General features: G+C 42.3%; 1 protein-coding gene across 1 annotated transcript in view; it reads right to left on the minus strand.

Annotated features, from left to right (window-relative positions):
* The window catches only part of LOC100272218 (insulin receptor 2), a 120,854-nt gene that overhangs the window by 57,429 nt on the left and 37,399 nt on the right, over positions 1 to 26,026 (minus strand). The window contains exon 2 of the mRNA XM_021599800.2: positions 12,527 to 13,075. Within this exon, the coding sequence (XP_021455475.1) occupies positions 12,527 to 13,075 (549 nt within the window). The remainder of the gene's footprint in view (positions 1 to 12,526; positions 13,076 to 26,026) is intronic.

Below are 26,026 nucleotides of genomic sequence, written 5' to 3' on the forward strand. Positions count from 1 at the left end.
TCTTTGGGGGAGTGTGCATACTAGTCTTTCAGCCAAGGAGAGGGTGAGAGTTCCCATTCCCTCGCTTCTATCTACTCGTGCGCCATTGCCCAAGTCCCTTCCACCTTTCCTACATTACACCCTGCTCTAGCACCCCAACTATAAAAGTAATAGACTGGCTTGTATTTGACTTCTGAAAGTCACCTCTTGTAACTAATGGAGGGGGAGAAATGTTATTTACTTGAGTGATTGTGCAACGTACCAACTGTTGGAAATTAGTAGTGCCTTCGGAAAATATTCACACCCCTGGACTTTTTCCTCATTGTGTTGTGTTACAGCATGAGATTTTGTGTCACTGGTCTACACACAATACCCATTAATGTTAGGTTTTTATTATTGTTTACTAATTAATGTCTTGAGTCAATAAGTATTCAACCCCTTTGTTATGGCAAGCCTAATTAAGAATAGGAATACAAATGTGCCTAAGAAGTAATACAATACATTTCTTGGACTCAGTCAGGTTGCAATAATAGTGTTAAACATGATTTTTGAATGACTACCTCATCACTGTACCCCACACGTACAATTATCTGTAAGGTCTCTCAGTCGAGCAGTGAATTAACAGATTCTACCATAAAGATCAGGGAGGTTTTTCCAATGCCTCACAAATAAGGGCACCTATTGGTAGATGGGTCAATAACAAAAAAAAGCCTATGTGACTCACCACCTGGATTCGGTCTTATGTAGCAAAATGTGAAATGGTGTTTTTAGAGACTCAGAGCTACAATGGTACAAATGGTATGTCTTACACTGCATTTGAGGAACAATGGGCAAGTAATTCTGCTTTGAAAGTTGATCAACTTGTAAACTCACGAGAAAATTGGCTTTGAATGTTTTGGTATCTAGTGAAGAGCTCTTTGTCTACACCCATTCAGCATCGTTCACACCCTCTTAAGTTTTAGACCCACACATCTCGTTTCACTCTCGGAGCACACACTTGATGCTCTGGCTGATGATTTGTTTACCTCTGGATGACATAAAAACAGCCTAACCAGCAGACATTTACTGACACCGGCCATTTTCCAACGGGTGTTGTACACACACGAGCCAGCCAGCTAACGTTAGCTAGTTAGACAACAATGAACAAAGTGCCAACAATGCCACAGTGCCGTGAGCTAACCAACCTGGTTCAATGTTAGCTAGCTAACATTAGGCTCTAACTAGAAAAGCAAACACCTCTGGGAAACGAATAATAACATCTGCTAGGGAGCCCGCCAGCTAATGTTAGCTAGCTAACAGTACACTTTAGCATAAGACATACACTACCGTTAAAAGTTTGGGGTCACTTAGAAATGTCCTTGTTTTCCAAGAAAACATACAGTTGAAGTATGAAGTTTAAATGTATTTGGCTAAGGACATTTAATCCTAGTAAAAATTCCCTGTCTTAGGTCAGTTAGGATCACCATTTTTATTTTAGAAATGTGAAATGTCAGAATAATAGTAGAGTGATTTATTTCATATTTTATTTCTTTCATCACATTCCCAGTGGGTCAGAAGTTTACATGCACTCAATTAGTATTTGGTGCATTGCCTTTTAATTGTTTAACTTGGGTCAAACGTTTTGGGTTGCCTTCCACAAGCTTCCCAGAATAAGTTGGGTGAATTTTGTCCCATTCCTCCTGACAGAGCTGGTGTAACTGAGTCCGATTTGTAGGCCTCCTTGCTCGCACACACTTTTTCAGGTCTGCCCACAAACATTCTGTAGGATTGAGGTCAGTTAATATAATGTTTACATACCCTACATTACTCATCTCATGTCTATACTGTACTCTATATCATCTACTGCATCTTGCCATCTTTATGTAATACATGTATCACTAGCCACTTTAAACTATGCCACTATGTTTATATACCCTACATTACTCATCTCATATGTATATACTGTACTCTATACCATCTACTGCATCTTGCCTATGCCGTTCTGTACCATCACTCATTCATATATCTTTATGTACATATTCTTTATCCTTTTACACTTGTGTGTATAAGGTAGTAGTTGTGGAATTGTTAGGTTAGATTACTCGTGGGTTATTACTGCATTGTTGGAACTAGAAGCACAAGCATTTCGCTACACTCGCATTAACATCTGCTAACCATGTGTATGTGACAAATACAATTCGATTTGATTTGAGGGCTTTGTGATGGTCACTCCAATACCTTGACTTTGTTGTCCTTAACCTCTCTTGGGTAGGGGGCAGTATTTTCACGTCCGGATGAAAAGCATGCCCTAAGTAAACTGCCTGTTACTCTGTCCCAGAAGCTAGGATATGCATAAAAAATGGTAGATATGGATAGAAAAAACGAAAGTTTCTAAAACTGTTAAAATAATTTCTGCGAGTATAACAGAACTGATATGGCAGGCGAAACCCCGAGGACAAACCATCCCCCCCCAAAAAAAATAAAATTCAGCCTAGCACTATTTTCAATGGCTGTCACTTTTATTATAAGGCAAAGTTCTCCCAGATTGCAGTTTCTAGGGCTTCCACTAGATGTCAGTCTTTAGAAAGAGTTTCAGACTTGTTTTTGGAAAAATGAGCCAGAAATTGTAGTTTTTCTAAGGGGCTCCCATTTTGGCAGTAGTGTTTCCAAGCGCGTGGAAGAGAGCGCGTTCTTTGGTATTATTCTCTGGTAAAGACAATAACGATTCTCAGTCTTAAATTGTATCGTTTATTTACGTATTAGGGTACCTAAGGTCTGATTATAAACGTTGTTTGACTTGTTTGGAAAAGTTTATTAATAACGTTTGGGATTCACTTTGTGTGCATTTTGATGGAGGGAAACTGGGTGCATTATTGACTGAAGCACGCCAGCTAAACTGAGTTTTTATGGATATAAAGGACATTATCAAACAAAAGGACCATTTGTGATGTAACTGGGACCTTTTGTAGTGCCAACAGAAGATGATCAAAAGTAAGGCGTTTATTATATCGCCATTTCTGACTTGTGTCGTACCTGCCTTGTTGAAATATGTTTTTCATGGTTTTGTACGCGGGGCGCTATCCTCAGATAATCACATTGTGTGCTTTCGCCGTAAAGCCTTTTTGAAATCTGACACAGCGGCTGGATTAACAAGAAATGAAGCTTTATTTTGATGTATTACACTTGTGATTTTTTGAAAGTTAAATATTTATAATTCTGTAGTTTGAATTTCACACTCAACAATTTCACCGGATGTTGGCCAGGTGGGACACTACCATCCCACCTGCCCATAAGAAGATAAATCATCCCCCGTTTGGTGAAGTTGAATTAGGCTGTGATTAGATGATAAATTAACAGGCACTGCAGTTAACTAGTGATTATGTGAAGATTTTTTTGTTTTATTATAATATAAGTTTAATGCTAGCTAGCAACTTACCTTGGCTCCTTGCTGCACTCGCTAAACAGGTGGTCAGTCTGCCACGCAGTATCCTCGTGGAATGCAATGTAATCGGCATCCAAAATTTGAAAAATCGGCCTAGTGCAAATCAATCCCAGAACAGCAAAGGACCTTGTGAAGATGCTGGAGGAAAAAGGTACAAAAGTATCTATAACCACAGTAAAACGAGTCCTATATCGACATAACCTGAAAGGCCGCTCAGCAAGGAAGAAGCCACTGCTCCAAAACCGCCATAAAAAAGCCAGACTACGGTTTGCAACTGCACATGGGGACAACTTTTTTTCCGTAATTTTTGGAGAAATGTCCTCTGGTCTGATGAAACAAAAATAGAACTGTTTGGCCATAATGACCATTGTTATGTTTGGAGGGGAAAGGGGAAGGTCAAAGAACACCATCCCAACCGTGAAGCACAGGGGTGGCAGCCTCATGTTGTAGGGGTGTATTGCAGCAGGAGGGACTGGAGTGCTTTACAAAATAGATGGCATCATGAGGAAAGAAAATGTCTCAAGACATCAGTGAGGAAGTTAAAGGTTGGTCGCAAATTGCTCTTTCAAATGGACAATGACCTCAAGCATACTTCCAAAGATTTGGCAAAATGGCTTAAGGACAACAAAGTCAAGGTATTGGAGTGGCCAACACAAAATCCTGACCTCAATCCTCTAGAAAATTTGTAGGCAGAACTAAAAAAGTGTGTGTGAGCAAGGAGGCCTACAAACCTGACTCAGTTACACCAGCTCTGTCAGGAGGAATGGGCCAAAATTCACGCAACTTATTGTGGGAAGCTTGTGGAAGGCTACCTGAAACGTTTGACCCAAGTTAAACAATTTAAAGGCAATGCTTTCAGGCTCTCCAGAGGGTTGTAGGCTCTCCAGAGGGTAGTGAGGTCTGCACAACGCATCACCAGGGGCAAACTACCTGCCCTCCAGGACACCTACACCACCCGATGTCACAGGAAGGACAAAAAGATCATCAAGGACAACAACCACCCAAGCCACTTCCTGTTCACCCCGCTATCGCCTAGAGGGCGAGGTCAGTACAGGTGCATTAAAGCTGGGACCGAGAGACTGAAAAACAGCTTCTGTCTCAAGGCCATCAGACTGTTAAACAGCCATCACTAACATTGAGTGGCTGCTGCCAACATACTGACTCAAATCTCTAGCCATTTCATTAATTAAAAATTGGATGTAATAAATGTATCACTAGTCACTTTAAACAATGCCACTTTATATAATGTTTACATACCCTACATTACTCATCTCATACGTATATACTGTACTCTATACCATCTACTGCATCTTGCCTACGCCGTTCGGCCATCCATATATTTATATGTACATATTCTTATTCATTCCTTACACTTGTGTGTCTAAGGTAGTTGTGAAATTGTTAGATTACTTGTTAGATGTTGCGCACTGTCGGAACTCGAAGCACAAGCATTTCTCCACACTCGCAATAACATCTGCTAACCATATGTATGCAACCAATAAAATTCGATTTGATTTAATGACAAAGAGAAAACAGGTTTATAGAAATGTTTGCAAAATGTATTAAAAGCACAGAAATACCTTTAGGTAAGTATTCAGACCCTTTGCTATGAGACTCAAAATAGAGCTCAGGTGCATCCCGTTTCCATTGATCATCCTTGAGATGTTTCTACAACTTGATTGGAGTCCACCAGGAAGGAATGTCTCGAGGCACAAATCTGGGGAAGGGTCCAAAAAAATTTCTGCAGAAGTGAAGGTCCCTAAGAACACAGTGGCCTCCATCAATATTAAAGGGAAGAGGTTTGTAACCACCAAAACTATTTCTAGAACTGGCCGCCCAGCCAAAGTGAGCTATCTGGGGATGGCCTTGGTCAGAGATGTGACCAAAAACCTGCTGGTCACTGACAGACCTCCAGAGTTCCTCCGTGGAGATGGGAGAACCTTCCAAAAGGACAACCATCTCTGCAGCACTCCACCACTCAGGCCTTTACGGTAGAGTGGACAGACGGAAAGATGACCAGAGCAAAGTACAGAGATCCTTAATGAAATCCTGCTCCAGAGTGCTCAGGACCTCAGACTGGGGCGAAGGTTTACCTTCCAACAGGAAACAACCCTGAGCACACAGCCAACAATGCAGGAGTGGCTTCGGGACATGTCTCTGAATGTCCTTGTGGCCCAGCCAGAGTCCGGACTTGAAGTCGAACAAACATCTCCGGAGAGACCTGAAAATAGCTGTGCAGCAACGCTCCCCATCCAAACTGACAGAGCTTGAGAGAATCTGCAGAGAATAATGGGAGAAACTGCCCAAATACAGGTGTGCCAAGCTTGTAGCATCATACCCAAGAAGACTTGAGGCTGTAATCACTGCCAAAGCTGCTTCAACAAAGTACTGCGTAAAAGGTCTGAATTAGGGATGCACGATATATCGGAAGCTAGCCACAATAAGGATTAGGCACAATAGTGGAATTTGCGGTTTGCCTTCAAAATAAAAGTATGTCATTGACAGTGATGAAAATAAATAGTAGAATTATTCCATACTTTTATTTTGAAGGCTAACCGCAAAGTCCCACTATTGAGTCTAATCCTTATTGTGGCTAGCTTCACATAGATGTGTCCAACCACCATCAATCAAATAAGAACTGTCTTATACATTTTTGTTATTTTGGATGACACCGGGCTATATAGTTAGCTAGCTAACTATAGTTACTGAAACAGATGTCGTTTTGCTATGTTTTTGGGGAAGAACTAAATTTTTTTGCATTCATAAGCAAGCTGGCTTTTTGACCACCACTGTAGGTGCGCGAGACAACTTCACCAGCATCATAGCATACGTATCGATGAATCGTTGCGACATGAAATACGAGTGATTGTGTAATAACTACGTAAGAAATTTATGAGCGAGTTAAATTATTATTTGACGTGCAGTCATTCAGGTCCTGATTTGTCAACATTCTTATTTGACATGCCAAATAGTGTTATTTGACACGTCAAAGACCTAATCGGCGTTCCATAGAAATCCTGGTTGAGAATGAAATGACTGAACAAATATACAACAAAACAGCACAGCAAGTAAGTGAAAGAATTAGGTTTTGATTATGTTTTACTGGTAATGGGGACAAACGTAAATGCCCCAAAAATAACTTTTTGGTCAGTGTGGTGTGTAAACTACACTGCTCAAAAAAATAAAGGGAACACTAAAATAACACATCCTAGATCTGAATGAATTAAATATTCTTCATAAATACTTTTTTCTTTACATAGTTGAATGTGCTGACAACAAAATCACAAAAATTATCAATGGAAATCAAATTTATCAACCCATGGAGGTCTGGATTTGGAGTCACACTCAAAATTAAAGTGGAAAACCACACTACGGGCTGATCCAACTTTGATGTAATGTCCTTAAAACAAGTCAAAATGAGGCTCAGTAGTGTGTGTGGCCTCCACGTGCCTGTATGACCTCCTTACAACGCCTGGGAATGCTCCTGATGAGGTGGCGGATGGTCTCCTGAGGGATCTCCTCCCAGACCTGAACTAAAGCATCCGCCAACTCCTGGACAGTCTGTGGTGCAACGTGGCGTTGGTGGATGGAGCGAGACATGATGTCCCAGATGTGTTCAATTGGATTCAGGTCTGGGGAACGGGCAGGCCAGTCCATAGCATCAATGCCTTCCTCTTGCAGGAACTGCTGACACACTCCAGCCACATGAGGTCTAGCATTGTCTTGCATTAGGAGGAACCCAGGGCCAACCGCACCAGCATATGGTCTCACAAGGGGTCTGAGGATCTCATCTCGGTACCTAATGGCAGTCAGACTACCTCTGGCGAGCACATGGAGGGCTGTGCGGCCCCCCAAAGAAATGCCACCCCACACCATGACTGACCCACCGCCAAACTGGTCATGCTGGAGGATGTTGCAGGCAGCAGAACGTTCTCCACGGCATCTCCAGACTGTCACGTCTGTCACATGTGCTCAGTGTGAACCTGCTTTCATCTGTGAAGAGCACAGGGCTCCAATGGCGAATATACCAATCTTGGTGTTCTCTGGCAAATGCCAAACGTCCTGCACGGTGTTGGGCTGTAAGCACAACCCCCACCTGTGGACGTCGGGCCCTCATACCACCCTCATGGAGTCTGTTTCTGACCGTTTGAGCAGACACATGCACATTTGTGGCCTGCTGGAGGTCATTTTGCAGGGCTCTGGCAGTGCTCCTCCTTGCACAAAGGCGGAGGTAGCGGTCCTGCTGCTGGGTTGTTGCCCCCCTACGGCCTCCTCCACATCTCCTGATGTACTGGCCTGTCTCCTGGTAGAGCCTCCATGCTCTGGACACTACGCTGACAGACACAGCAAACCTTCTTGCCACAGCTCGCATTGATGTGCCATCCTGGATGAGCTGCACTACCTGAGCCACTTGTGTGGGTTGTAGACTCCGTCTCATGCTACCACTAGAGTGAAAGCACCGCCAGCATTCAAAAGTGACCAAAACATCAGCCAGGAAGCATAGGAACTGAGAAGTGGCCTGTTCACCACCTGCAGAACCACTCCTTTATTGGGGGTGTCTTGCTAATTGTCTATAATTTCCACCTGTTGTCTATTCCATTTGCACAACAGCATGTGAAATTTATTGTCAATCAGTGTTGCTTCCTAAGTGGACAGTTTGATTTCACAGAAGTGTGATTGACTTGGAGTTACATTGTGTTGTTTAAGTGTTCCCTTTATTTTTTTGAGCAGTGTATATTTATCTAGGCAAGTCAGTTAAAAACAAATTCTTATTTACAATGGACGGCCTACCCCGGCCAAACCTGGACAACGCTGGGCCAATTGTGTGCCGCCCTATCACGGCCTGATGTAATACTGCCTGGATTCGACGCCTCTTGCACTGCACATGCAGTGCCTTACACTTCTGCGTCCATGTGTTAACATGTTAACATATTTAACTGTACTAGAATGCTTAAAAGGCCGACAAAGAAAATGTATATAACACCAGCGTGTCGGAGGGAACACTGGCGACCGTTGTCAGCTTGCAGGCACCCGGCCTGCCACAAGGAGTCGCTAGAGCGCAATGGGGAAAGGAAATCCTGGCCAGCAGCTCCCAGTCAAGGCCGGCTGTGACACAGCCTGCGATCGAACCCGGGGCTGTAGTGACACCTCAAGCACGGCGATGCAGTGCTTTAGACCGCTGCGTCACTCGGGAGGCCCCGCTATAGTTAATTCTTACATGTTCTGTTTGAGCTGCTTTTAAAAGCAACAGTCAAATTAAAAACATTTCCATAATAGCAAGCTATAACTGATGGTTTGGTTAGCTAAACTAGCAAGTCTGTGTGTTTGGTTAGCAAGGCAACTACTGTAGCTATTGAGTAACTTGCTAGCTACTTCAGTCGATGTTGAAAACATTTATACCTGCAAATTAACACATTCCTAGCAGCAAATGTGTTCAATTATAGCAACGGAATAAAAGGGATAATCAACTCGGGGCTCTATGCGTTCTCTGGAAAAAAATGCAACCGTCCACGTCGTTTATCATTTTCCAAAAAACGCATAGCCTCTTGTTGATTACCCCTTACATATCACATGGCGCTGTACTTCCTTTAAAGTTAGACACCTTGGGTCATTTAAAAACACATACATATAGACTTAATGAAGTTAACACAATATGTATTAACAATTAAGGAATTTTCCCTAAAACAAAAACAAATTAAAAACCAGTTTAAACCATACGTTAATTGTTTTTTTAAACATTTTAAAAACAATACAAATACATTAAGTTTCAAGCAGTCCAGCAATGCAATTACATTGACAATTACAGGGCTGTGAATAGTTAGTTTAGCTTGTCTACCAAGATGCATGACAAAGTTAAATGCTTTGTGAAGCCTCAATTTAATATGATTTATAAAGCCTTTATTAAGCAGCGTTAGTGCCACACTTTATAAAGTACAGGCTTATGTCGTATTTGACAGTGGGTTGTCACATTTGACAGTGGTTGTTATATCAGTTATGCCACCTTTATGAACACTTTAAAGCATGACATATGGTAATAGATGTGATTTGTGTAGTGTTTATAAAGGCTTTATGAAGCATTTACAAGCTGCACATCATTTAAAGAATGGTCACTTCCAATTCTTCTATCAAATGTGTCACACATTTGGAAATCAACTAAATGTATTTAACTTATTAGAAAATGTATTAAACTGAATGCATCAGCATTTTGTATTCTCTGAAAAGGCAATGACAAGGAATGCCTGTCTGTGTGTGTGTGCAGTGTCAGAGCGCATACACTACCGTTCAAAAGTTTGGGGTCACTTAGAAATGTCCTTGTTTTTTAAATAATATTTTTTTGGTCCATTAAAATAACATCAAATTGATCAGAAATACAGTATAGACATTAATGTTGTAAATGACTACTGTAGCTGGAAACAGATTTTTTTATGGAGTATCTACTTAGGCATACAGAGGCCCATTATCAGAAACCATCACTCCTGTGTTCCAATGGCAAGTTTTTAGCTAATCCAAGTTTATAATTTTAAAAGGCTAATTGATCATTAGAAAACCCTTTTGCAATTATGTTAGCACAGCTGAACTCTGTCGTGCAGATTAAAGAAGCAATAAAACTGGCCTTCTTTAGACTAGTTGAGTATCTGGAGCATCAGCATTTATGGGTTCGATTACAGGCTCAAAATGGCCAGAAACAAATAACTTTCTTCTGAAACTAGTCAGTCTATTCTTGTTCTGAGAAATTGAGGCTATTCCATGCAAGAAATTGCCAAGAAACTGAAGATCTTGTACAACGCTGTGTTCTACTCCCTTCACAGAACAGCACAAACTGCAAAGCAGTGTATTTATAAATCAACATGCAGTAAAAAATATTCAAAAATCAAGCTAGAGGAGAGCTACAAAGTTGCGCAGTGCATTGCTTAACATGGAAAACCATTTACTAAAATGGGGAATATATCAAGGAGGCTTTCCTCAGTAGTTCGCAAGTCTTTATTTGATGGATTGCCTGACAAAGACAATCGCCTCAAAGATTTGAAAAAAAATACATGCTTGTGTCTACCAGAACTGTTGAATGGTGTGTTACCGAGATGGTTGAGGAGCAAAAAACTAAAAGACGCACCTGTTTTTAGTGTGGCTCTTGAGAATGTGGATGTGAATGACATTCCCACGTCTGGCAGTTGTTGCAAGAGCTGCTTTGCCTAAAACCCATGCATGGTACTACAAAAGGGGAAGATGTAGCAAAAGCGTTCACAGATCATTTTGAGGAGAGAGGTGTCAAAATTAAAAACATATTCGCTATTACAACTGATGATGCCCCTGCTATGGTGGGGAAACATAAAGGATTCACAAAGCTGATTGAAGATAAGATTGGCCAACCCGTGCTTAAATGTCACTATCATCCACCAAGAGAATCTGGGTTCCAAGTTCAAACCCTTGGTGCTAGCTGTTTAGTGAGCTTTGGAATTCTTCCATATGTGGGCATTTAGATATTCAGTAGACACAATTAGTTGTAATGCACATATGAAAATCATAACTGGCAGGCAGATCGTGAGACATGTTAAGATATATTGTAAATTGGCACTCCACACAAAAAAGGTTGCTGACCCCTGGTCTAGGCCTATGTGCTAGCTAACAAGGTAGAACAGTTTAATTTATGAACACACACACATGCTTACTTCTCCGAATGCCAATTCCTTATATAAATGTTTATTTTTATGCTCATTGCACATTTATAAAACACAGACAAGACAGCTAGCACATAACAGTCTGTAGCTAAAATGCTGCTAGTGGCCCGTGGTGCCACGCGTGACAGAAACTGAGCATTCATTTTCCAGAAACAAACGTTAATTGATACTCCTGGTCTGTTCGCTGTCAATTGAGTCATAAAAAGGGTATAGTTAGAAAGGTTATGTTCTCCTCTACTACAGTAAAATAATGTCCCAATGTGTTTCGGTGTCCATATGACTGATTCTGTTGGACAAACCCTGAAATACAAATACCCAATTGAAACTGCTTGCTGTCAGAGAGGAAAAAGTGATCTTTCATCTGTGTTGTTGTGAGTGGCAGGGGCTTGGTGTATGAGTGTGAAGGTGCACACAGCACAGAAGGAGCGAAGGAGACAAGACCAAAAAGACCAAATGAGAACAAGCGGACAAATGCTCAAAAAATATATAATAAAAATAATATTTCATTCTTGCGATCCAGGCTTTTGGAATTTCATGCTAAAACATAAATTAAAATGTATCAAATTACTTTGATATATCGCCAAGCCCTATCATACACACACAGACCCGTACATGAACTGATTCAAATACAGACACACACACAGATCCATCACACATACAGATAAGAGAGGGGATGACAGCAAGGGAGTGTGCTGTAAGATTTGTATTGGCACACACTGCACCTTTCACCATCAGCTCTGCCCCTCACCTCTCTCCTCTTACGCTCTCTCTCCTCTCCCAGCAAATGCATCATCTCTTCCCAATTATATAGTCGGCCTGTTGTCTGTCTGAGAACTTTGAATTGTACATGAGGCCAGCCTAGTCTCTCTCCTTATTTTATAATTATAAAAACATTCCCTACATGCTCCAGTCAATGAATGAAAAATCAAAGGGGAGTAGGCATGAACAACAATCCCTCTATTATGGAAATCGTTACAAAAGCCATCTGTGCAAAAGCATCATTCGTCTGAATTGATTGGGTAGGAAATCTCTTTTCCATACAGTTATCATTATCTCTGTCACCTTCATTCATCCTGTTACTTTTACCACAGAAAGACAGGCAAACGGACAGCTTTGGAGAATTCCTGCTAGCATGAGGTGAAATGACCTACAGGAAAAGTGACATCCAGGCAGAGCGCAAGTTCTTCTATATTTAACATCATAACCTTATCTAAATCGTCAAGTTGGCATAGGTAACAAATGAAATTGGATGAAAATGCCAAGCAATTAGGCCTGGACCTTCATACATTCACATATGCCAACTGAACCTATCAGATGTATCAGGAAATGACCAAAGAAAACATGTGGGCTACCAATGTATGAAATATAATCATTTATATAAAATACTATTTTTTGTGTGTTCTTTACCATTCTTTCAGAAATACTTAAGGGTCTAAAAAAGGCCACTTACTTCTCTGGCAGTGGTTCTGAGTCCAGCAGCGCTCTCCAAAGTGTCCATTGATGGTAGTCTGAGGACAGGTGGTCTTCCCATAGGCCGTGCCTGGGCACACATCCCCACACTCCCGGTCATTCTTATTGGCCACGATGTAATTGTCCTCCACTGTGTCCAGGATCTTGGACCAGTCCAGGGTGGAGAGGTAGCAGAGGTCTGGGTTCTTCTCCACCCTCACGGCTCCCCGGGTGATGTTCATGAGGCTCTGGAGCCCCAGCTCCTTAAGGTCCACCATCTCAAACAGAACCAGGGCGTAGTTGAAGAACAGGTTGTTGCCTCGGATCACCGTCAGGTTGGGGAACAGATTGCTGAGGGACTCTAGACCATAGACCCTAAATAGGAGGAGGAAGTCGGTGACAACGGTCAGCTTGGGGTAGCTGAGGCCCCTGAAGTCCTCGGGCTTGGCCTTGAACATGAGGAGGATCTTCAAGTGGCCCTCAATTACTGTGCAGTTCTCTAATAACTGCAGGTTGGTCACGTTGTTACGGATATCCTTACTCTGACAGACTGGGGGAAATAGAGCAGGATAAAAAGAGAAGAGAAGACACGTCAGTAGCTGCATAGTAGTAGTGCATTGTATTACTTAGTAATTTCCAGGAACATTCAAACATTCAGCTGATTCAAGACAGAAATGTAAATAAATTGACATAACATTGGGTTAGGGTTGGTTTATCAACAGGATGAGTGTAAAATTGTGTGCTAAAAAAACAAAAGAGGTAGATAAAACACTAATACATTACACACAAGGAATCTGAGCAATTCATAAAACTGCTGCATCCTCTAAGCTACTACTGCACGGCACCGCAACACCACACAAGCTGAGGGCCAGTCAACCCATTTACCTGTGACTATATTCATGATTATGGTTGCAAAGGGTCGGAAACCTTCCGGTAAATTTCCATGTGAAGTTAAGCCTGGGAATTTGGGGAATGTTGCTTAAATTCATCAAAAAAGTTAGCATATAACAGTGATCTTTTTTTGTGGGATACGCAATTCTAGGTCTTGTGGCATATTTTGGTTAAACTATCCCCAATTCAATGGAATTGCAGCCCTCTGCATGCACAGTGCATTCTTCCATCACATGTGCAGTGCACTCACTATTCCATCACATGTAAAGCTGATTCTCAAGCTCTTGCACACTAATGAGATGCTATTGAGCCCACACTACTACACTGTCTGAGTCAAGGACCACATGCTTTCTGGTATGTTTTGATTACAATACTGGGTGGGGTGAATATATTTTATATGACATACATGTTTTTTTGTTAACTAGTAAATAGTAGCCTACAGCAAAGTGTGCTTAAATCATTTCTAACTTGTTAAACATTTCTGCTAGTTAGTTTGTATGGGTTTCAGCTTGCTTGAGCCTGCTAACTGAGTGTTAACTTCTCTAGGGTAGGGTGCAGCATTTGGAATTTTGGATGAAAAGCGTGCCCAAATTAAACTGCCTTCTACTCAGGCCCAGAAGATAGGATATGCATATAATTGGTATATTTGGATAGAAAACACTGAAGTTTCCAAAACTGTTAAAATAGTGTCTGTGAGTATAACAGAACTGATTTGGCAGGCGGAAACCTGAGAAAAATCCATTCCGGAAGAAGGATTTTTGTTGTTGTAGTTTTCTATTCAATACCATTACAGTATCCATTGACTTAGGACTCAAATTGCTGTTCCTATGCCTTCCACTAGATGTCAACAGTCTTTAGAAATTGTTTCAGGCTGTTGGTTACTGTTTGTAATGATTTGTCTGCAGGGCTATGTTCTCAAATAATCGTACGGTATGCTTAAGCCGTAAAGCATTTTTTAAATCTGACACAGTGGTTGGATTCACAAGAAGTTGATTTTTAAACCTATGTAAAATAGTTGTATCTTTTCTGAATTTTTATAATGAGTATTTCTGTATTTGAATTTGGCACTCTGCAATCTCACTGGATGTTGGCCAGGTGGGACGCTAGCGTCCCACATACCCTAGAGAGGATAATTCACCTGTTTCCATACATGTTTCATTTTAAAACATTTATCTTACAAAGGAGTTGTTTAATCTAAGTGATTAACAATTTAGCTGTACACGGAATTGTATTTGGGATTTTTTTACTAATTTTTTTCTTATCTTTACAGGAAAATGCCACGGGCACTATCTGATGTGTGGAAACATTTCACAGCAGCTAATGTAGAAGGAAAAGCTGTGTACATTTGCAGATACTGTGCCAAATCATATGTGAAAAATGCAACAAAGATGCAACAAAGATTATCTGGCCAATTGCATAAAGTTCCTTCAGTGCTCACAACAAGCAACCTCTGACAAAAGTCGCTCTACTTCTATTCAAGGTGAAAATTATGAATCAGACACCTTATCGATAGCAACAGCTCATGGTCCTCCTGGAATCAGAAGTGCTTTTGACTCAATGGAGGACTGTAGTCAGCGAAATGCGGATGAATGTCTTACTCGAGCTGTATATGAAACTGGTTCACCTCTGATGCTCACAGGCAATGTGCATTGGAAGAAATTTCTGAATGTTCTTTACCCAGCATACACCCTTCCAACCAGACATGCTTGATCTACTAATTTGCTGGATGTTCAGAGTTCAGCATTCAAGTGAAGGTCAAGCAAATCATAGAGAAAGCAGACTGTATTGCAATCATCTCTGACGGGTGGTGGAATGTTAGTGGGCAAGGAATAACTAACTACATCATCTCTACCCCTCAACCAGTATTCGGCAAGAGCACAGACACAAGGGACAACAAACACACCGGTCAGGCAGGCAGTCATCAATGACCTTGGACCACAGAAGGTATTTGCACTGGTGACAGACAATGCAGCAAACATGAAGGCTGCTTGGTCTAAAAATGGAGGAATCCTACCATCACATCACACCCATTGGCTGTGCTGCTCAAGCATTGAATCTGCTCCTCAAGGACATCATGGCAAATTTACATAATTGAAAACAATGGCAACACTACAAGAGAGTCAAGGAAATGGGTAGGTATGTGACGAGTCATCAATTTATAGCAGCAATCTATATCACAGAGCAAAGTGAGAAAAATAAGAGCACAACATTGAAGCTGCCCAGCAACACCCGTTGGGGTGGTGTTGTCATCATGTTTGACAGTCTCCTGGAGGGGAATGAGTCTCTGCAAGAAATGGCCATATCAGTCTGCTGATATGGACAGCCACATCAAGAGGTTCCTCTTGGTTGATGTATTTTGGGAGAGAGTGGTAAGCAGCCTGAAACCTATAGCAGTAGCCATTGCACAGATTGAAGAAGACAATGCCATCCTGTCTGATGTTCAGACTCTGCTTGCAGATGTAAGAGAAGAAATCCGTACTGCCCTGCCCACTTCACTACTGCTGCAAGCAGAGAAAACGCTTTTCGATGTATTTCAGAACTGCAGTTAAGACTTTTGCCTGAAGCCCATACACACCGCAGCGTACGTGTTGGACCCCAAGTATGTTGGCAAGCGCATCTTATCTGGTGCAGAGATCAACAAGGCCTATGGTGAGGACTCCCGGGTGGCGCAGTGGTTAAGAGCGCTGTACTGCAGCGCCAGCTGTGCCATCAGAGTCCCTGGGTTCGCGCCCAGGCTCTGTCGTAACCGGCCGCGACCGGGAGGTCCTTGGGGCGACGCACAATTGGCCTAGCGGGTTAGGGAGGGCTTGGTTGGTAGGGATGTCCTTGTCTCATCGCGCACCAGCGACTCCTGTGGCGGGCCGGGCGCAGTGCGCGCTAGCCAAGGTTGCCAGGTGCACGGTGTAGCCTCCGACACATTGGCTTCCGGGTTGGAGGCGCGCTGTGTTAAGAAGCAGTGCGGCTGGTTGGGTTGTGTATTGGAGAACGCATGACATTCAGCCTTCGTCTCTCCCGAGCCCGTACGGGAGTTGTAGCGATGAGACAAGATAGTAGCTTGGGGAGAAAAGGGGGTAAAAAAAACAAGACCAAAAGATGTAAGAGATTTCCACCATTCAAATGCCCATTGCTCGTGTTTCTTGGCCCAAGCTAGTCTCTTCTTATTGGTGTCCTTTAGTAGTGGTTTCTTTGCAACAATTTGACCATGCCTGATTCCAGCAGTCTCCTCTGAACAGTTGTTCTGTTGGATTCAGTCATCAAAACGCGGAACTTTTTTCCAAATTAACTCCATAATATCGACTGAAACATGGCAAACGTTGTTTAGAATCAATCCGCAAGGTGTTTTTCACATATCTCTTCGATGATATATCGTTCGTGGAAGTCTGGTTTCTCCTCTCTATCAAATGGAAAAATACTTGCACCTGGCGTTTGCGCACCAATTTTGACGCAGGACACCAGGCGGACACCTGGCAAATGTAGTCTCTTATGGTCAATCTTCCAATGATATGCCTACAAATACGTCACAATGCTGCCGACACCTTGGGGAAACGGCAGAAAGTGTAAGCTCATTCCTGTCGCATTCACAGCCATATAAGGAGACAATGGAAAACAGCGCCTCAGAAATTTTGCTCACTTCCTGTTTGAAGTTTCATCTTGGTTTCGCCTGTAGCATCAGTTCTGGGGCACTCACAAGACAATATCTTTGCAGATTTGGAAACGTCAGAGTGTTTTCTTTCCAAAGCTGTCAATTATATGCATAGTCGAGCATCTTTTCGTGACAAAATATTGCGCTTAAAACGGGAACGTTTTTTTTTATCCAATAATGAAATAGCGCCTCCATAGTTACAAGAAGTTAAACTCTGAAGTATTTATCTGGGATGCAATTTTTGAGGCTGGTAACTCTAATGAACTTATCAAATCATAACAAAATGTATTTGTTACATGCGCCAAATACAACAGGTGTAGACCTTTCAGTGAAAGGCTAACTTAAAAGCCCTTAAACAACAATGCAGTTGAAATGAAAGTAACAAATAATTAAAGAGTAGCAGTAAAATAACAATAGGGGGTACCGGTACAGAGTCAATGTCCTGGGGCACCGGTGTAATATGTACATATAGGTAGAGTTATTATCTTTGCATAGTCACTTTAATAACAGAGAAGCAGCAGCGTAGAAGAGGGGGGGCAATGCAAATAGTGTGGTTGGCCAGTTGATTAGTTCAGGAGTCTTATGGCTTGGGGCTAGAAGCTGTTTAGAAGCCTCTTGGACCTAGACTTAGCGCTCTGGTCCCGCTTGCTGTGCGGTAGCAGAGAGAACAGTCGATGTCTAGGGTGGCTGGGGTCTGACAATATTTAGGGCCTTCCTCTGACACCGCCTGGTATAGAGGTCCTGGATGGCAGGAAGCTTGGCCCCTGTTCGGGTGTTGAGTATATCCTTCCCGTCCAACTCATTAAAGAAAAATTATTAGTCCCATTCGAGGTGATTAATCACTGTTCTGATGTCCAGATGCTCTTTTCGGTCAAGAGACGGTAGCAGCAACATTAAGAACAAAATAAGATAAAAACCATGCAAAAATAAATAGATAAAATAGCATGGTTGGTTAACTTTTTAGGGATAGGGGGCAGCATTTTCACTTTGGATGAATTGCATGCCCATAGCGAACTGCCTCCTACTCTGTCCCAGATGCTAATACACTGCTCAAAAAAAATAAAGGGAACACTTAAACAACACAATGTAACTCCAAGTTAATCACACTTCTGTGAAATCAAACTGTCCACTTAGGAAGCAACACTGATTGACAATAAATTTCACATGCGGTTGTGCAAATGGAATAGACAACAGGTGGAAATTATAGGCAATTAGCAAGACACCCCCAATAAAGGAGTGGTTCTGCAGGTGGTGACCACAGACCACTTCTCAGTTCCTATGCTTCCTGGCTGATGTTTTGGTCACTTTTGAATGCTGCCGGTGCTTTCACTCTAGTGCTAGCATGAGACGGAGTTTACAAAGCACACAAGTGGCTCAGGTAGTGCAGCTAATCCAGGATGGTACATCAATGCGAGCTGTGGCAAGAAGGTTTGCTGTGTCTGTCAGCGTAGTGTCCAGAGCATGGAGGCGCTACCAGGAGACAGGCCAGTACATCAGGAGACGTGGAGGAGGCCGTAGGATGACAACCCAGCAGCAGGACCGCTACCTCCGCCTTTGTGCAAGGAGGAGGAGGAGGAGCACTGCCAGAGCCCTGCAAAATGACCTCCAGCAGGCCACAAATGTGCATGTGTCTGCTCAAACGGTCAGAAACAGACTCCATGAGGGTGGTATGAGGGCCTGATGTCCACAGGTGGGGCTTGTGTTTACAGCCCAAAACCGTGCAGGACGTTTGGCATTTGCCAGAGAACACCAAGATTGGCAAATTTGCCACTGGCGCCCTGTGCTCTTCACAGATGAAAGTTCACACTGAGCACATGTGACAGAGTCTGTAGAACGTTCTGCTGCCTGAAACATCCTCCAGCATGACAGGTTTGGCGGTGGGTCAGTCATGATGTGGGGTGGCATTTCTTTGGGGGGGGGGCCGCACAGCCCTCCATGTGCTCGCCAGAGGTAGCCTGACTGCCATTACGTACCGAAATGAGATCCTCAGACCCCTTGTGAGACCATATGCTGGTGCGGTTGGCCCTGGGTTCCTCCTAATGCAAGACAATGCTAGACCTCATGTGGCTGGAGTGTGTCAGCAGTTCCTGCAAGAGGAAGGCATTGATGCTATGGAATGGCCCGCCCGTTCCCCAGACCTGAATCCAATTGAGCACATCTGGGACATCATGTCCTCCATGGGTTGATACATTTGATTTCCATTGATAGTTTGTGTGATTTTGTTGTCAGCATATTCAACTATGTAAAGAAAAAAGTATTTAATAAGAATATTTCATTCATTCAGATCTAGGATGTGTTATTTTAGTGTTCCCTTTATTTTTTTGAGCAGTGTATATGCATATTATTATTACTATTGGATAGAAAACACTCTGAAGTTTCTAAAACTGTTTGAATTATGTCTGTGAGTATAGGCAGGCAAACTTCCAAACAGGAAGTGGAAATTCTGGGTCTGGTTGATTTAACTCATCGCCTATTCACATCCCAGTAAGATATGGATCTTCCACTAGATGTCACCAGTCAGTAGAATGTGAAATGAAGCCTCTAGTGTGATGTGGGACCGGATGGCAGCTATTTGAGTCAGTGGTCTGGCAGAATGCCAGTTCCTGGTCATGCTCATTACTCATGATATCGCCATGCGTTCCATTACTCTGTAGCCAAAAACAAATGCTCCGGTTGGAACGATATTGGATAATTGATATATATGATAACAGAATCCTGAAGATTGATTCTCTACTTAATTTGAACAGTTTATTCGACCTGGAATATACCTTTTTGAAGTTTTCGTCCGAGTTCGCCTGGACTGGCGTCAGCGTTTGGACATGGGAACTAAACGTGCTAGCAAAAGTAGCTAATTGGACACTAGTAATGGACATTATCGAACAAAACAACGATTTATTGCGGAACTGGGATTCCTGGCACTGCATTCTGATGAAAGATCATCAAAGGTAAGGGAATATTTATGATGTAATTTCGTATTTCTGTTGACTCCAACATGGTGGAGAGATGTTGTGTACAGTCTCAGATTATTTCATGGTATGCTTTTTCCGTAAAGTAAAAAAATCTGACACAGCGGTTGCATTAAGAACAAGTGTATGTTTAATCATATGTAAAACATGTATCTTTCATCAAAGTTTATGATGAGTATTTCTGTTATATGGCGTGGCTCTCTGTAATTACTCGGGATATTTTGGAGGCATTTCTGAACATGGCGCCAATGTAAACCGAGATTTGTGGATATAAATATGCACATTATCGAACAAAACATAAATGTATTGTGTAACATGATGTCCTATGAGTGTCATATGATGAAGATTATCAAAGGTTAGTGATTAATTTGATCTCCATATCTGCTTTTGTGACTATCTTTGGCTGGGAAAAATGGCTGTGTTTTTTTGGGATTTGGTGGTGATCTAACATAAATATATGTTGTGTCTTCGCTGTAAAACGTTATAAAAATCAGACATGAAGGGTAGATTAACAAGTTGTCCACCTTTCATTTGCTGTATTGGACTTGTTAATGTGTGAAAGTGAAATATTTAAAAAAAAATACCATGTCACAAAACAACTGATTGGCTCAATGCATTAATTCCACAAATTAACTTAACGCACACCTGTTAATTGAAATGCATTCTAGGTGACTGCCAAGACTGTGCAAAGCGGTCATCAAGACAAAGGGTGGCTACCTTGGCTTAAGAGGGTGTGAACAATGCTGAATGTGTGTGGACAACTTAGAGCTAGCTCTCCAGTATGTGTACCAAAACATTCATGGGCCATTTTCTCAAAAGTGGGGTTAAGTTCAAAGCAGAATTACTCTCCCATTGCTCCTCCACTGTAGGGTATTATATACAACTTTCTAGCTATGAGTGTAACCTGAAAATTAGCTGTTATTGGCAGAGAGGAGGGCACACTGTTATTGGTCTATTAACTTATACCGCCGCCTGGTGATGTCAAAAGGCAGTCCAAAAAGCCCACCCAGTCAAACAAGCTGACATTTTCAGGCATTATTTTCAGACAGCTATTAACCTAAAGGTGCATTGTCAAATTTTTAACAATTAGGAGGTGAACCTTGGAAAATAATTTACTATTCAAATAATGACATTTTTTCAGATGTCCGGTGTTAGTTTATTTAGAACCTGACGGACAACTAGGAAAAGCTCACCAAATTTTTCAGCGGTCTGACCCGACAAATACATGTTCCCACCAGCACAAGGTGAAGTCTCTTCCTCTAAACAGTACATCTTTAATGCTAGGCAGGAAGTTAAGTGATGTGGCTAATAAACTGTTCCTTTCCCCTTAATGTGACCTGACCTGGGTCCCCATTCCTCACTAATCCACAGCTATCCACCCTTAGTGACCGCAACCATGTGATTGCCTTTCCTTTACTCAGTAACATTCCAAGCCCCTGGCTCATATACAACCTTAATTGACCCCCCCCCCCCCCCCCCCCATATACATTCCTCCTACAGATAACCATTAACTTCTGGTGTAGCAAGTAAAATTACAACCCAACAACTGAAACCAGATTGTGGCCCTTCTCCATCACATAGGATACCTGATGTCTATCAATAACATGTTCTGCATTCCCCTCTCTCCCGCAGTACCATGAACAATGATATTATAGTTTAGAAGTCAGAACCCATCACTGGATAGTCGACAGTCATAAATTACTATTGACTCTCGATCAATCAGAATGAAGCAAATGCGCATTAAATCAAATCAAGGTTTGTCACGTGCGCCGAATACAACAGGTGTAGTAGACCTTACAGTTAAATGCTTACTTACTGGCTCTAACCAATAGTGCAAAAAAAGGTATTAGGTGAAAAATAGGTAGGTAAGGAAATAAAACAATAAAAAAAACACAGGCTACAGTAGCGAGGCTATACACAGACACCAGTTAGTCAGGCTGGTTGAGGTAGTATGTGACTATGCATATATGATGAACAGAGAGTAGCAGTAGCATAAAAGAGGGGTTGGTGGGTGGTGGGTGGGACAATGCAGATATCCCGGTTAGCCGATGTGCGGGAGCACTGGTTGGTCTGCCCAATTGAGGTAGTATGAACAGGAATGTAAAGTTAAAGTGACTATGCATATATGATAAACATGGCAGAGGCAAACAGTGGTCATGCTGCTTTTCTCTGGAAGTTTGGCTAACAACAGTTAGAGAAGTCTGATTTTCACCATGATATAACTGATTCTCTTACAAAACCCTGATGCCGTTGACCTTACCAGGGGCCACTAGGACCAGTGGAAGAAAAATAGCCCAATAACATCAAAGATCCACCACCATATTTTACAGTAGGTATGGGGTTATTTTCTGCTTATGCATTCTTACTTCGACACCAAACCCACCATCACCACCATCTTTGGCTTGGCCCAAGAGATACATTTTCATGTCAACCAACAAAAGGTAAATGCCTGGAGTTAGCTAAACGGCATTGGCACTTGGATTGGAATCGATGCTATGGTCAGATGACATGAAAGTGCAGTGTATTCCACAAGTACCTGAAGTAGCCAGCCAAATAGAAAATGTACTCAAGGCAAAACAAAATTGCAGAGAGACCTACACTACCGTTCAAAAGTTAGTTGTCTGCAAACTTGATGACTGAGTTTGAGGCGTGCATGGCCACACAGTCATTGGTGAACAGGGAGGTCAGAGAGGGCTGAGAACGCACCCTTGTGGGGCCCCAGTGTTGAGGATCAGCAGGGTGGAGATGTTTCCTACCTTCACTACCTGGGCGGCAGCCTGTGAGAAAGTCCAGGACCCAGTTGCACATGGCGGGGTTGAGACTAGAGGTCGACCGATTATGATTTTTCGATGCCGATGCCGATTATTGGAGGACCCCAAAAAAAGCCGATACCGATTTTAAAATAAAATGTAATAATGACAATTACAACAATACTGAATGAACACTTATTTTAACTTAATATATAATACAATAAATAAAATCAATTTAGCCTCAAATAAATAATGAAACATGTTCAATTTTGTTTAAATAATGCAAAAACAAAGTGTTGGAGAAGAACGTAAAAGTGCAATATGTGCCATGTAAGAAAACTAACGTTTCAGTTCCTTTCTCAGAACATGAGAACATATGAAAGCTGGTGGTTCCTTTTAACATGAGTCTTCAATATTCCCAGGTAAGAAGTTTTAGGTTGTAGTTATTATAGGAATCATAGGACTATTTCTCTCTATACCATTTGTATTTCATATACCTTTGACTATTGGATGTTCTTATAGGCACTTTGGTATTGCCAGTGTAACAGTGATACAGTATAGCTTCCGTCCCTCTCCTCGCCCCTACCTGGGCTCGAACCAGGAACACATCGACAACAGCCACAATCGAAGCAGCGTTACCCATGCAGAGCAAGGGGAATAACTACTCCAAGTCTCAGAGCAAGTGACGTTTGAAACGCTATTAGCGCGCACCCCGCTAACTAGCTAGCCATTTCACATCGGTTACACCAGCCTAATCTCAGGAGTTGATGGGCTTGAAGTCATAAACAGCGCAATGCTTGAAGCACAGCAAAGAGCTGCTGGCAAAACGCAAGAAAGTGCTGTTTGAATGAATGCTTACGAGCCTGCTGGTGCCTACCATCGCTCAGTCAGACTGCTCTATCAAATCAAATACTTAATTATAACATAATAACACACAGAAATACGAGCCTTAGGTCATTAATATGGTCGAATCCGGTAACTAGCATCTCGAAAACAAGACGTTTATTCTTTCAGTGAAATACGGAACCGTTCCGTACTTTATCTAACGGTTGGCATCCATAAGTCTAAATATTCCTGTTACATTGCACAACCTTCAATGTTATGTCATAATTACGTAAAATTCTGGCAAATTAGACAGCCCAACCTGTTGCATATGCCCTGACTCTGCGTACAATGAACGCAAGAGAAGTGACAATTTCACTTGGTTAATATTGCCTGCTAACCTGGATTTCTTTTAGCGAAATATGCAGATTTAAAAATATATACACTTCTGTTTATTGATTTTAAGAAAGGCATTGACGTTTATGGTTACGTACACTCGAGCTTAATGACGAGTTTGGAGGGTACCATGGTGTTAAATGCTGAGCTGTAGTCAATAAACAGCGTTCTTACATAGGTATTCTTCTTGTCCAGATGGGACATGGTAGTGTGAAGGCGATTGCATCGTCTGTGGACCTACTGGGGCGGTAAGCATTTCATGATGACAGAAGTGAGTGCTACAGGGCGATAGTCATTTAATTCAGTTACCTTAGCTTTCTTGGGAACAGGAAAAATGGTGGCTATCTTAAAGCATGTGGGCACAGCAGACTGGGATAGGGATTGATTGAATATGTTTGTAAACACACCAGCCAGCTGGTCTGCGCATGCTCTGAGGATGCGGCTAAGAATGCCGTCTGGGCCGGCAGCCTTGCGAGGGTTAACACGTCTAAATGAGAGGAGAGCCCACAGGCTTTGGTAGCGGCCCGTGTCAGTGGCACTGTATTGTCCTCAACGAGAGCAAAGAAGTTGTTTAATTTGTCTGGGAGCAAGATGTCGATGACCGCGATGGGGCTGTTTTTCTTTTTGTAATCCGTGATTGACTGTAGACCCTGTCACATACGTCTTGTGTCTGAGCCGTTGCAACTCCACTTTGTCTCTATACTGACTGTTTGATTGCTTTGCGGAGGGAATAGCTACACTGTTTGTAGTCGGTCATGTTTCCAGTCGCCTTGACATGATTAAAAGCGGTGGTTCGCGCGAATGCTGCCATCAATCCATGGTTTATGGTTAGGGAAGGTTATAATAGTCACAGCGGGTACAAAATCACTGATGCACTTGCTAATAAACTCGCTCATTGAGTCAACGTAAATGTCAATGTGATTGTCTGAGGCTACCCGGAACATATCCCAGTCCACGTGATCGAAGCAATCTTGAAGCGTGGAATCCGATTGGTCAGACCAGCATTGGATAGACCTGAGCATGGGCGGTTGCTGTTTTAGTTTCTGTCTACAGGCTGGGTGCAACAAAATGGAGTCATGGTCAGATTTGCCGAAGGAAGGGCAGGGGAAGGCTTTCGTTCTTACAGTTTCCGTTGAGGTATCTACTCGGGGGGAGGGGATATACACGGCTGTGACTATAATTGAAGAGACTTCTCTTGGTAGACAATGCGGTCGGCACTTGATTGTAAGGAATTCTAGGTCAGATGAACAAAAGGACTTGAGTTCCTGAATGTTATGATTACACCATGAGTCGTTAATCATAAGGCATACACCCCCACATTTCTTTTTACCAGAGAGATGTTTGTTTCAGTTGGCGCAATGTGTGAAGAAACCAGGTGGCTGTACAGACTGACAACATATCCCAGGTGAGCCATTTTTCCGTGAAACAGAATGTTTACAATCTCTGATGTCCCTCTGGAAGGCAACTCGTGCCCTAATTTCATCCACCTTGTTGTTTAGAGATTAGACATTGGCGAGTAATATGCTCGGAAGCGGTGGATGGTGCGCTCGCCTTCTAAGTCTGATCAGTAGGCCACTCTGTCTGCCTCTCCTGCGGTGACCGCATTGTTTTGGGTCAGCCTTTGGGATAAGATCCCATTTCGCGGGTGGAGGTCCAAACAAAGGATCTGCTTCGGAAAGATGTATTCCTGGTCATAATGTTGCAAAGTTGACATTGTTTTTATATCTACTAGTTCTTCCCGGCTATAATGTAATAACACTTGAGATTTTCTAGGATAACAACGTAAGAAATACATTAAAAAAAATAAATAAATACTGAATAGTTTCCTAAGGACCTGAAGCGAGGCGACCATCTTAGTCAGCAAGGATCTCTCTGTACTTTGCTCCGTTAATCTTTCCCAGCCGCTGAAAATCTTTCCCAGCCGCTGAAAAACATCCCCACAGGATGATGCTGCCAACACCATGCTTCACCATAGGGATGGATGGTGCAAGGTTTCCTCCAGACGTGACGTTTGGCATTCAGGCCAAAGAATT

The sequence above is a fragment of the Oncorhynchus mykiss genome, chromosome 30, assembly GCF_013265735.2.
Source record: "Oncorhynchus mykiss isolate Arlee chromosome 30, USDA_OmykA_1.1, whole genome shotgun sequence".
Lineage (NCBI taxonomy): Eukaryota > Metazoa > Chordata > Actinopteri > Salmoniformes > Salmonidae > Oncorhynchus > Oncorhynchus mykiss.